Raw genomic sequence first — 13,582 nt, 5'->3', positions numbered from 1 at the left:
AGGCCTCTCCATTGGAAGAGGCCAGGCCAGCGGCTTCAGAAGAGGAAGCCATTTTGGAGAAGAACCGAGCTTGGCTGTTGTCTGCTGAGGGTCTCCTGCCTTTCTTCCAAGGCTTCCTGGGGGCTGCAATGGCCAGAGGAAGAGACAGCCCCCCCCCCAGCCTGAATCCCCTGCAGGGCCCTGGGCAGCAACCAGAGCCTGCATCAGTTTCCTTTCCCAAGGCCTTGGAGGAACCTTGGGGTGCGGAAGGAGGAACCCCAAATGGAGATCAGGCTCCTGACAAATGGGGAAAGGAACTTTATATGGCCTCTGTGAAAGAAAACTCTGGGTGGAGAGACTACTCAGCAGCCCAGCTCGTTGGGGTACAAGTCCCCCACTGGTCCATGTGGTCAGTAAAAGAAGGAAATTCCAGCCAAGTAATTTGGAGCAAAACAGCAGTCAGTAGACTTAGAGCCTTTATTGTTGCGCAACAGGTTCAAATAGCAGTATGAACTCTGAGCATGGGGAGACATTAACTTTTAAAACTTTTGCACCATATCCCAGAATATCCACCCTCCCTTCCCCACAGGTGGGCGGGGTTTGCAGCACCGAGTGGGGCTCACCTGGGCGGGTGCCACCTACCTGCTTGATCCGGCCTTTGACCTGCCCTTGGCCAGGGAGGACAATGGACAGCCGGCCGGGGGTGGGCCTAAGGCCAAAAGAAAAGAGGATGACTCCGTTGCTCAAGCCTCTTTTGCTCTTCTTCCTTCCAGGATCAGGATCAAGATCAGGAGCGTGTCCAAGCGGCTTGATTGAGGTAAGTAGCCGGCCTTCTTTGCTTTGCCTGGATGGGGGGCGGGGGAGAGATTTGGCCTCTCCGCCAGGCTAGGCCGCATTTTTGGCGTGCTCGGTTGGGCACGTTGCGGCCTTTTCGGCTTTTTTTCCGCGGCGTGGGAGGGAGCTTGACTGCTCTGCCACTGGCTGCTGGCCTGAGCCCCAGTGGGGCTTCTAGTGCGGCCTGCTCGCCTTTTGCGGCGGCAGGGGAGGCATCGCTTAACGCCGGCCCGGGACCCCTGCTGACCCGGGAGGACATCGCGCGCCTGGCTAGGCTGCAAACACGGCCTGATTGGCTTTTGCGGCGGGAGGGGGGATCATCAATACATTGCACAGAATCATCAATACATCTTTTTTTTAAATAATATTTATTATTTTTCCAAAAACACTGAAAGAAAAAAGAAAACAAAAAACAAGAAAAACAATACAACACATCAAATTAACAAAACAATATTAAGACAATAAAATAAATCAACCAATTTCGTTATCCCATCTTTCATTCACTTATTTCCACGACCTCCTCACACCTCCCTTTTTGTATTCCACTTCTGTTAGTTACTTCAGCAATTCCTTTCCATCCTCCTCTGTTTTCAATCCTATAATTATCTTAACTCATTCTAACCTTATTTTTTTCCTTTAATACTCTATTAATCTATCTATACTTAATTCCTTATAATATTTCTACAAAAGCCATATTACTTCATTCCAACATTTTTCTAACATTCATTAATTTTACAATATTTCTGTAAATAGTTGTCAGAGCTGCTTGAAGATCCTAGCTCACAGAGGATCACGCTAGCCAGCGATCATTAAGTAAAAGTCTTTATTGAGTTACAGTTTCCATTCTCAAGCTGCTGCGTGCAACTCTACGTCTAGTAGCTAGATCGGCGAAGCTCCGTCTGAGTCTCCGCCCCGTGTGCACCAACTTAATATCCTAGCCCGGCTCCACCTTTTCCGCCTGACTGTCCTCCTCTGGGTCCCTCTACCCCCCGGGGTCTCTTCCTTCCGGGATTCTTCTGACGCTGACCCCCCGGACCCTCCTGTCTCCTTGCGCCGGGCTTTAGGACCTGGCTCCCTTTCCGGGCTGCTTACTGCGCCGCCTTCCTCTGCATTTGAACTTGGCGCGCGCGCCCAACCTTCCACTTTCCGCTTAACCGTTTCTTCGCTCCCCGATGGAGGTGTGGCCACTCCTGACTCGTGCCCTCCCTCCTGTGGTGAGCTGCCAGCGCTTGCCCCCTGGCTCCCTTCCTCTTCCCTGCTCTCTGGCGGTGACGCTGGTCCCAATTTCCAACTGCTCTCCTCTGAGTCCCCTCTGGCTCTATCTTCCTGGGGTGCCCCCCTAGACTCCCCCCTTGCCCTGGCCACTGGTGCTCCTTTCTGTGAATCCTCTGATTCACTGGAAAGACTCGGAGATCTCGGGTCGTCGTCATCACTCATCTTTTCTTCTGCCTCCTCCCCTTCGCTCTCTGTTTCCTCCCTTGCCCTTGCCTCTGCTCCTAAACCCCTGACAATAGTCTTTAAACTTTTTCCAATCTTCTTCCACTGACTCTTCTCCCTGGTCTCGGATTCTGCCAGTCATTTCCGCCAATTCCATATAGTCCATCAACTTCATCTGCCATTCTTTGGCACCAATTGGCCGACCATCAATACATCATTGCTACATCGCTAAATTTCAGAAAGGGGAGGGTTACACAAGATTAGCATAGGCAAACATGTCTTAAGTACCCACCACCCAAAAGTACAACAGAACTTCCTTTGCATGTCTGGAGCCTGAGGCAAGTCCGGTGATGAGATCTGGCTTCCCTTGGAGAACAGTGAGCCCAGCAATTGTCACCTCTGGGCATTTCCTGAGTTAGGAGGTGTGTATACATGTCTTCACGCTTGGAGAGGTGGCAGGGGAAAGAGTCCTTTTTCCAAGGGCAATGGAATGGAGGAAACTGGCAAAGGAGGTAATTTTATATTTTTAAAGCTAAGTATCTTCCCTGAGCTGTCAAGTTGAAAGGATAAATTCAGGCAGAATATTGGTAACATTTAACAATTTTAATGATGTGCCCCCCCCCCGGTCATTTCCATCACACATCTTTACAGAATAGTCTAGGAATTGCCTCCAAGGTCCAGGGACTGATCTGCCCTGGCTTCCTTCTCGGAGGTCCCTTCCAAAGGAGAAGGGGTCCCAGGTCTCCATGGAGGGGAAGCATCCCTGAGGCCTGCATTTGAGGCCGATGCTTTCGCCTTTCAGGCTCCGGCCACCTTCTCTGTGGTGTTTATATGTGAGCTGTAGAGATGGGATCACATGCAGACATCCCCAAATTTCATAAGGATCCTGTGAAAAAGATGGGTTCTGCTTTGGAATAATGCCCCCCCAAACCACCTGTAAAATGAACTTCACAGTATGAAAAAAATATTTTTTAAAATTTGTCGCTGATTCATTTTTTGAATGTTTTAAAGAGTTGTTCCTACCAAAAAAATTAGTGTTTCAGTCTCATTATAAATCATTTTCATATATATTTATTTTTTTAATTCAGTCATGTGTATGCAGGAGAAATTCAAAAAGAGAATCCTAGACTGGAGGTTACCCGCAGAAAACCAAAAGAAAAGGAGGAAGTGTCCAAGTGGAAAGATAAGGCCTTTATTGAATACAATTGTGCCTGCAAAGAACCACATCCCAAAAAGTGTTGCCACAGAAACTAGGGAGCTAAAGATGCTCTTCTGGCAGAGGGGTAGAATGTCATGGCAAAAGTCTTGAGGGTAGAAACTGGAAAATACATTCAAAGCACTGATACGGTTTCTGACCTGTATGAGTTCTTTGATGGGAAGTGAGACGAACTGTGACAAAAGCTCTTTCCACGCTCATGGCATTGAAAAGATTTCTCCCCTGTATGAATTCTTTGATGGCTAGTGAGCTTGGCCCCCTCCCAGAAGCTTCATTTAGTCTCCATCTTCTATGTGTTAATTGTTCCCTTTGACATATAACTAATACTGAATAGTGGTCTTAAGATTGTTCTCAGTTGTATTTCCACTTTCCAACAAAAGAGCCAGTTCTTTTGTTGCCCACACCGCATCTCTTCTACTTGTTGAAGGACCAGGTGCGCAGCCTGGGAGTCATTTTGGACTCACAGCTGTCCATGGAGGCACAGGTCAAATCTGTGTCCAGGGCAGCTGTTTACCAGCTCCATCTGGTACGTAGGCTGAGACCCTATCTGCCTGCGGACTGTCTCGCCAGAGTGGTGCATGCTCTGGTTATCTCCCGCTTGGACTACTGCAATGCACTCTACGTGGGGCTACCTTTGAAGATGACTCGGAAACTACAACTAATCCAGAATGCGGCAGCTAGACTGGTGACTGGGGGCGGCCGCCGAGACCATATAACACCAGTCTTGAAAGACCTACATTGGCTCCCAGTACGTTTCCGAGCACAATTCAAAGTGTTGGTGCTGACCTTTAAAGCCCTAAACGGCCTCGGCCCAGTATACCTGAAGGAGCGTCTCCACCCCCATCATTCTACCCGGACGCTGAGGTCCAGCGCCAAGGGCCTTCTGGCGGTTCCCTCATTGCGAGAAGCAAAGCTACAGGGAACCAGGCAGAGGGCCTTCTCGGTAGTGGCGCCCGCCCTGTGGAACGCCCTTCCAGCAGATGTCAAAGCGATAAACAACTACCTGGCATTCAGAAGACATCTTAAGGCAGCCCTGTTCAGGGAAGTTTTTAACGTGTGATTTTACTGTATTTTTGGTTTTATGGAAGCCGCCCAGAGTGGCTGGGGATGCCCAGCCAGATGGGCGGGGTATAAATAATAAATTATTATTATTATTATTATTATTATTATTATTATTATTATTATTATTAAAATGTATATTCCCTGTCTAATAGATGTTTCTCTCCATAGGTCCACTAATTTGTTGTCATGTTCAAAAAGGAATTAGGCATTTCCCCCTCCTTTTGTGTCCTAATTTCCATATTATCCTGTCCTAACCTAATGAAACGGCCCCATTTAGATCTCCCATTAACATTATATTCCCTATAAAGTTTATATCCCCCCTTTATAAAGTTCAGGTGTCCTCTCATTGGGAGCATATATTCCCAAAATTATCCATCGCTGCCCTCTGACGAAGAAATGAGCAGTCCATAATTTTAACGGTAGGTTTATTGTAGCTGTGAGAGACAAAATAACAACAGGAAAATCCCCAGAAACCCAGAAGACAAAAGTCAGAGATTGATGTGCATTATAATGAGTGAAATAAGTATTTGATCCCCTATCAACCAGCCAGATGTCAAATCTACCTGGTATCTTCACTGTATGTAATAAACTGAGATTAGAAGCACCTGCTGTAAGGCAGAGATCTTACCTGTTATCCCAGGTTGTTACAGTACCTGTACAAAAGACACCTGTTGACAGAAGCAATCAATCATACCAGGGCATTGAAAATGGGTCGAGGATAGGTATTCCAGCATGGAAATTACCCAAAACACACGGCCAAGGCAACAAAGGAATGGCTCAAGAAGCAGCACATTAAGGTCCTGGAGTGGCCTAGCCAGTCTCCAGACCTTAATCCCAATAAAAAATCTGTGAAGGGAGCTGAAGGTTCGAGTAGCTACACACCAGCCTTGAAATCTTACTGACTTGGAGAGGATCTGCAAAGAGGAGTGAGACAAAATACCTCCTGAGACGTGTGCAAACCTGGTGGCCACCTACAAGAAACGACTGACCTCTGTAATTGCCAACAAGGGTTTTGCCACCAAGGACGAAGTCATCTTTTGCAAAGGGATCAAATACTTATTTCACTCATTATAATGCACAGCACATCAATCTCTGACTTTTGTCTTCTGGGTTTCTGGGGGTTTTCTTGTTGTTATTCTGTCTCTCACAGCTACAAATAAACATACCATTTAAATTAAGGATGGCTTATTTCTTCATCAGAGGGCAAACAGGCAAATTTAGCAGGGGGTCAAATACTCACCCCCCCTCCCTCACTGTAACTCCGTAATTACCTTTATTATGGTAATTTTTGCACGAAATGTTCCTTTCATATCTCCAATTTTCTTGAACAGATCTTTGGTGTTTCCCATTCTATTGTTATATGATACAAATGTGATAAAGGGTATTTTTAGTTATTCTCCCCCGTCCCTTTCTCTTTCCCATTCAACTGTGTTTTGTACGGGTTGTTTAATAATTTTTGCTTCATTACTTTTCCTTTTTGGTCTTCCCTCTGCATGAATTCTTTGATGGGAATTGAGACCATCCTTCCGATTGAAGCTCTTTCCACAGTCCAAGCACTGATAGGGTTTCTCCCCTGTATGAATTATTTGGTGCAAAGTGAGTGTCTTCCTGTGACTGAAGCTCTTCCCACATTCCAGGCATTTATATGGTTTCTCCCCTGTATGAATTCTTTGATGGACTGTGAAATGGGCACTGTTTCTGAAGCTCTTTCCACATTCCAGGCATGGATATGGTTTCTCCCCTGTATGAATTCTTTGATGTGAAGTGAGACTGTGACTGAGACTGAAGCTTTTCCCACATTCCAGGCATTGAAAGGGTTTCTCCCCTGTATGAATTCTTTGATGGGAAGTGAGATCACCTCTCTGACGAAAGCTCTTTCCACATTCCAAGCACTGATATGGTTTCTGCCCTGTATGAATTCTTTGATGGGAAGTGAGATTGGAGCTCTGACTGAAGCTCTTTTCACACTCGTGGCATTGAAAAGGTTTCTCCCCTGTGTGAATTCTTTGATGAGAAGTGAGACCATCCTTCCGATTGAACCTCATCCCACATTCCAAGCACTGATAGGGTTTTTCCCCAGTATGAATTCTTTGATGGGAAGTGAGACTGGAACTGTGACGAAAGCTCTTTTCACACTCATGGCATTGAAAAGGTTTCTCCCCTGTATGAATTCTTTGATGGGAAGAGAGCTTTGACCTATCCCTGAAGCTCTTTCCACATTCCAAGCACTGATAGGGTTTCTCCCCTGTATGAATTCTTTGATGGGAAGTGAGACTATGGCTGAGACTGAAGCTCTTTCCACATTCGAAGCACTGATAGGGTTTCTCCCCTGTATGAATTCTTTGATGGGAAGTGAGATGTGCACTTTGACTAAAGCTCTTTCCACATTCTAAGCACTGATAGGGTTTCTCCCCTGTATGAATTCTTTGATGGAATGTGAGACTCAGCCGGATACGAAAGCTCTTTCCACACTCATGGCATTGAAAAGGTTTCTCCCCTCTATGAATTATTTGATGGCTTGTGAGCTTAATCTCCGTCCGGAAGCTCTTTCCACATTCCAAACACTGATATGTTTTCTCCCCTGTATGAATCCTTTGATGTGAAGTGAGACTACCCTTCTGGCTGAAGCTTTTTTCACATTCTGGGCACTTATAAGGTTTGTCTCCAGTATGAATTCTTTGATGGGAAGAGAGCGTTGCCCCCTCCTTGAAGCTCTTTCCACATTCGAAGCACTGATAGGGTTTCTCCCCTGTATGAATTCTTTGATGAGAACTGAGATGGGAACTTTTTCTGAAGCTCGTTCCACATTCGAAGCACTGATAGGGTTTCTCCCCCGTATGAATTCTTTGATGGGAAGTGAGATGATCCTTCCGATTGAAGCTCTTCCCACACTGCAAGCAATGATAGGGTTTCTCCCCTGTATGAATTCTTTGATGGGAAGTGAAATGGTGGCTGTAACTAAAGCTCTTTCCACATTCCATGCAGTTATAGGGTTTCTCCCCTGTATGAATTCTATGATGGGAAGCGAGACTGTCCTTCCGAGTGAAACTCTTTCCACATTCTCTGCACTGATACAATTTCTCCCTACTCTTTGTTCTTTCGTGTGAAGTGAAGCTATCCCTCCTAACGAAGCTCTTTCTTTGATGGGAGGTGGAATGGGAGCTCTGACGGATGTTCTCTCCACACTCTGAATATTTATATGACTTCTCTGCTATGTGGATTCTGTTCTGGTCCCCCTTGTTCTTCTCTTCCAGTTCTTCACCATCTGCAATGAAAAGAGAAGCTAATTGGAGCCTCGGAAAGAAATGGCGCTCCAGATTATTGAACAAAATCCCCCCCCCCGCGAGACTTGAGAGTGCTCTGTTTCAGCCTCAAGCAGACATCCTTGGAGTCTAACTTAATGTCATTGTTGATGTGTGGCATCTTTGACCCCCCCAGCATTTCTGCATACCTGCGGGGCACCTGACTCTCTTGAAACCGGTGGGGCCACACTGCCAGCATACCGTGACGGGGCACAGATGACACAGAAGCATCAAATCCAACACCTGCCCCCCCCTCCCCCAGCAATGCACTGCCATGTTAGTGTAAGTCACTCTGCATCGCTGTCCTGGACCCAAACCCCACTCAGAGCGAAGGCGACATGGTTCACATCCATTATTGAACAAAGTTAATAAATGCTTGTGACAGAGGAAGAACTGGAGAGAGTTAGGTGTGAGGCCTTACTATAGTTTTCACTGCCTTTGTTGATTGGTATTAACTGACATACTGCTTGGCTTTAATCTGGGATAGATTTTGTTTGGCTCAATCCTGGAATCCACTCCATCTCCGAGGTCAGTCTAATGCAGACAGAGCCAAAACAACAGACCTCACAGAAGTTATTTCAACTTCCCTAAAAGCTCTGAAGCCAATATTGAAGAAGGCCTGGAGGTTCAGACAAGCCTGGTCCTTGTTTAAAAAGGCATGACTAGATGGAGAACATTCACAGAGGAAAGAGTTGATATCCCTCCATTCAGGATTCACCGTGGGGATGTTAGAATCCCAGACACTGTTGGTCTCCCTCCAAACAGTGGAGGTTCAGGCAGGCAGGTGGAGGAGCCTGAAAAGGTGCTCCCCTTCTCCATCTCCATCCGCCTGCCTGCCTCCCCCCACCCCCAAGCTGAGCAAGCCCCAATACCTCTCCAGCTCCATCCATCCAAGTCACCAGATCTCTTGGAGGTCCCTGAGAGGGAACACTCAGAGGTTGTGGGGAGGGGTGCGGGAGATAACCTGACCAGGTCAACCGTCCATCTTCCCCCTTCCATCCTCGCTAGCTTTGCAGGATCCGTCTCTTTCATCCTTCCTGAGGAGTCGAGGAGCCTGGGAGAGAGGAAGAAGCAAACCTCAGAGGCCCTGCAGGGATTCTCCTGCCCTAGATATTCTCCTGCCCCTGAAGAAGCACAAATGGGGCAGCCCCTTCCCAACACAAGCCCTTTTCCTAAACATCTCCAATGGTTCCAATGTAGCCTTATTGGAGTTCACCGATTGGGTCTGCGTTGCTCCGTGACAGGAGGAAGGAAGTCAAAATGACACCGAGTTGGTTCAAAGAAAGAGTTTATTCTGCTCTCCGGATAGCAGAAGGCACTTGCGTGGTGAGTCCACAGCAAGTCCAAAAAAATGACAAGTTACATGCAGCATATATACCCTCCAGGCACCCTCTCCCTCCTTCCAACCACGTCAGCTTGTATACGTAGGTTGACAATGAAGCCTTAGCTTACAGGGGATTCATTTGCCTGCTTGCCCAGGACCGAGGAGAGAACAAAAGCACCAGGGAAGCAACTTCTTCGGAGAAAAGAGTTTTATTGAGATCTGCGCAGAGGCAGCCAGTGGAATATCTTCCAAAGACTGGCGGCCCGTATACTGTGTTCAGCAAGCATTCTTATACCTGGGAGCATGCATTCGTCTCCCCAATCAGCTGGCAAGGTTACAACTTATTACCTTATATGGCATATGGCTATATGGCTAGCTAAGCTCCCCTCCCTCCCTTGTATGTGTGTTCTTCTTCTCTTGCATTACTGAAGCAGGAAGCAGGAAACAGCTTCTGGCCTACATAGCTGAAGCAATTGTGGTTTTAACCACAGCTGCTGCTAGCTGCTTAACCACAACTGCAGCAGTTAGCTTGGGTCCTGATATTATTGAGATTACCCCTTCCCTCTCCCTTCACTCCCTCCTCTTCTTATGAACAACCTAATCCTTAGGTTCGTTCTGGGGTATGGGCCTATACTCTCTCACATATCCCATTGAACTCAGTGGGGCTTTTGGACAGAACTTGGTGGCAGAACCAGTGGCGCCCTGTCCCCAATCCTGAAAACTGCAACCCCAGAGCATGGGCAGAAAGTAGACAAGTAGCTATTACATGTGGGTGCCCCCATGCTAGGTGCTTTGAATGGAGAGCCCAGTTCACACTCTTTGAGCTCTCTCACTGCAAGCCAGGCAGATGTTGTGGCCCTATTTGCCTCTGTCAGGGGTTGCCTGGGGACCAAATCTGTATGTGGAAGCAGAGGAGCTGGTGATGCCACATTTCTGAAATATCATGAGACGAAAACACCACTCCTCCTTAGATATTGTCTGTGTTTATACACCACCTTCGCAAGTCTCCAGTCTCAAAATGTGGCCCCCACCCTGGCATGGAAGCCATCAATGTATAGATCTTCCCCATGTCCTAAATCTGTAGTGTTCTTAAGAACACCAGGCATGTATACCCTTTATAAACTCCAGAGGTGAGCTTTACACTCCTCTTGTGACAAGATTCCCAAAGGCTGAGGGTAGCTTGAAAGAACTAGCCTATTTTGAGACTGCACCAATTTCCATTTCTTTTTTATCAAAACTCACAGACGCTCTGCTAGATTTTTCCAGAAGGTTTTACAAGTACCTTTCAAGATGGTTAGAATTTTATTACAGATAGCCAAAAATGATTTTATGTTTTCCATGTCCTCTGTTAATAGTACAAGCCACCCAATGACTGATAATCCCAGAAGGTTGGGAGAAGGAGTCTTTTATCCTTGTTTAGCATTTCCTGAGGATAAATCTGCTTTCACATTAGTTTGTCTACTTGTTTAGCCTGAATAGGGGAGAGACATGTTTTGTTGCATCTGGGACAGAGGAAGTGGCCCAGTTGTGCTGCTGCAGATGCAGAAGGGCTTTTCTTCTCCCTGTGCTCCTCCCATGTGCAAATGTTCCCGTCTGGCTACAGCCTCTGTTCAGAAATGTGACTTATCCCTCAATCTGAAGGGGGTTTCTTTGCATGCCCCCATGCAGTGGCGTAGCAAGGTCAGGTGTTAGCTGGTGCGGAAAATTTCCTGTCACTCCCCCCCCCCCCCGTTGATTTTGTTTTGACTTTATTTCATATTTTCTTACAAAGGAATGTGGATTCTGGGCCTCTGATAACAAGGAGGCCACTGGGGGCAGATACTTAAATCCACAGGATGGGTTCTGTTATTTTATTTATATTTATTGTTTATTTAATAAAGTTTATTTTTAAAAGCCTGCAAAAATGTTTACCAAAACATAAAACAAAACAAAAAATCACAGCAGTAAAATCAAGAAAAATTAACAACCCTACTTTAAAACATACAAAAGCTAAAGTATTAAAACAGATTAAAATTCCTTCAGCTTCCCAATCATCTGAGTAAGCTTGCCTAAACAAGACTGCTTTTAGCAGGTGCCTGAAAAGAGTCTAGCAAAGGCACTATTTATTGGGATTTCACCATGCTCTGTATTATCTGAAAAGGAAAACATTTATTTAAAAAGCAAGACTGCACAGCCTGGGAGTCTCATCATGATCAGCGGGACTTACTTATTCCTGAGCCGACGGTGCATAAGGTGGGCTAGAATCCTATGCACCCCCTGCATCCAACTTGTACCTAAATATCTTCACAAACCTGCGTCAGAGAGTTGTAGAGTAGGAAGGGACCCCTGAGGGTCATCTAGCCAACCCTCTGGGGCAATGCAGCAATCTCAACTAGACCATCCCTGACCGATGGCCATCCAGCCTCTCCTCTGTGTGCCTTCTCCATGAGAGGTCTGGGTGGTGGCAACACAAAAACGAACCTTTTCTGCAGTGGCTCCCCATTCGGGGGAAGCTCTCCCAAGAGAGGCTCGCCTGGACCCTTCCTGACATCTTGAGGTGCCAGGCAAAAACCTTTTTCTATAACTGGGCCTTTGGCTGGTTAGCATTCTATGGCCTTTTCAATATGTTTGTGGGAGGAGAGATCATTGCCTTTGCCTTTGTTTCATTATGCGTTTGGTGTTCTAATTTTGCATGTTTATGTTGTGAATCGCCCTGTAAACTTTGGATGAAGGGCAGGATACACACCGAATAGTAGTAGTAGTAGTAGTAATAATAATAGCAGCAGCAGCAGTGAACAGCTACAGTTAATCAGGGGTGCCAACCTGAATAAAATATTAGAGGAAGTAGGCATCGGGCATAGCCAGGATTGATGTTAAGGGGCAGAATCTCATTTAATCAAGGATTTAATTCTCCCCATCGGACGCCCATGGACCCAAGTAAGCCCCACCCTGCAAAGCTGATCCCAAGATGCAGCGTGCACACACCAGTTGAATGGCAATGCCCATTAACGGGGTGGGGGCCTCAAATATTTCATGGGGGAGCCAAAGGGACCTTGGTGCCCTGGGGTATGCCAATCTATGAGGAAGAGAAGCAGGCTTTGTTGCTCTCTCTCCCACCATCCCCCCTCCCCACTTTTTGGGCTGGGTTTCTACATCATTCTGGCAGGCAGAAATCCAGCAGGTCAGGAGGATTTCCTGTCAATATTGTTGCTGGAATGTTTGCAGTGACTGTGAGCTTCCATTGGATCATTGTAATGGATTGCATTGCATTGCATTTGAATTATGGTGCAGAGTCCCATGGACTGCAAGAAGATCCAACCTCTCCATTTTGAAGGAAATCAGCCCTGAGTGCTCACTGGAAGGACAGATCCTGAAGCTGAGGCTCCAAGACTTTGGCCCCCTCATGAGAAGAGAAGCCTCCCTGGAAAAGACCCTGATGTTGGGAAAGATGGAGGGCGCAAGGAGAAGGGGACGACAGAGGACGAGATGGTGGGACAGTGTTCTCGAAGAGACCAGCATGAGCTTGACCAAATTGTGGGGGGCAGTGGAAGACAGGTGGGCCTGGCGTGCTCTGGTCCAGGGGGTCACAAAGAGGCGGACACGACTCAACAACAAGAACGGATTGCTTTGAAGGGGTTTCTGCACCAGGTCAAGGAATCTGTAGCCCCCCCAGTTACACCCCCCACACACCCACACCTGTATTTTGCCCAAGCAAAGGTGCAACTCTACCTGAAGCACAGGAACGAAGCAGCCAAAGGTACTTGATGACCTCCAGGCTAGGAGGGGAGCGCCTCCCTCCCCCCCCGGGCGCCCCACCTTCCTTCCCCGGCTTCTAGCCCAACTCCTGGGGCGACGCCTGCCTGCCAGCCACTCCCTCCCTCCCTCCCTCCCTCCCTTCGCTGCTGCGCCTCCTTTGCCTTCTGCCATGACTTGGGGGTCTCCCCCCACTGAGCAGGGCCCCCCATGCCCCTCCCTGCCCCCTGGGACCCCCTTCTCCCCACGGCACCCTCCGGGGGAAGAGAGAGGAGACTCACCCAGGAAGCTTGGGCCCAGGCGAGAGAAGAAAGCAGCAGCCTCCTCGCGGCTGGCAGGAAGGGAAGTGGGCCAGGGAGGTCCTTCACTTCCTGTCCTCTCTAGGGCAATCCAGCTCGGCTCCTTTTAACCCTTGCCAAGCCGAGGGCACCGAGCCCGCCTCTCCCTCTCCCTGGCTGCTTCTGCGCCTGCGCTCCAGGGGCTGCCCCCTTCCCTCCCTCTGGGCCAAGGACTCTGCCCCAAGGAGCCCCCATCGAAGCAGACCAACAGCAAGGGGGGCGGGGGTGGCCATGGGGGGGGTTACCTTGGCTCTGCCCCTCCCCCAAAAGAGAGGCTCCAGGATCCCAAGGAAAGGCTGGGATGGAGAAGAGGCGAAGGTCTGCGCAGTGGCAGGAGGTGTCTTGGGCTCAGAGATGG

At 47.9% G+C, this 13,582-nt stretch overlaps 1 protein-coding gene across 1 annotated transcript; it reads right to left on the bottom strand.

The window, feature by feature from the left end:
- Window positions 1–4,657: 4,657 nt before the first annotated feature.
- On the bottom strand, window positions 4,658–13,231 carry LOC310699087 (uncharacterized protein). The gene is made up of 3 exons (XM_083520703.1): window positions 13,168–13,231; window positions 8,703–8,884; window positions 4,658–7,793 (listed from the first exon to the last, which is right to left on the bottom strand). The coding sequence occupies exons 2-3, from the start codon at window positions 8,860–8,862 to the stop codon at window positions 5,920–5,922; spliced, it is 2,034 nt and encodes a 677-aa protein (XP_083376829.1). The 5' UTR covers window positions 8,863–8,884; window positions 13,168–13,231; the 3' UTR covers window positions 4,658–5,919.
- Window positions 13,232–13,582: the final 351 nt, after the last annotated feature.

This window comes from Podarcis liolepis (genome assembly GCF_965112155.1).
Source record: "Podarcis liolepis genome assembly, contig: HAP1_SCAFFOLD_111, whole genome shotgun sequence".
Taxonomy (NCBI): domain Eukaryota; kingdom Metazoa; phylum Chordata; class Lepidosauria; order Squamata; family Lacertidae; genus Podarcis; species Podarcis liolepis.
This window is presented reverse-complemented; position numbering and strand designations above follow the sequence as displayed.

Bases quoted from the DNA above. Each gene is read 5' to 3' on its own strand.
- LOC310699087 (XM_083520703.1), bottom strand. From the start codon at position 8,862: ATGAAAGAGACGGATCCTGCAAAGCTAGCGAGGATGGAAGGGGGAAGA. The intron at 7,794-8,702 runs GTATTGGGGCTT...TTTTCATTGCAG, and splicing joins GGATGGATGGAGCTGGAGAG to ATGGTGAAGAACTGGAAGAG.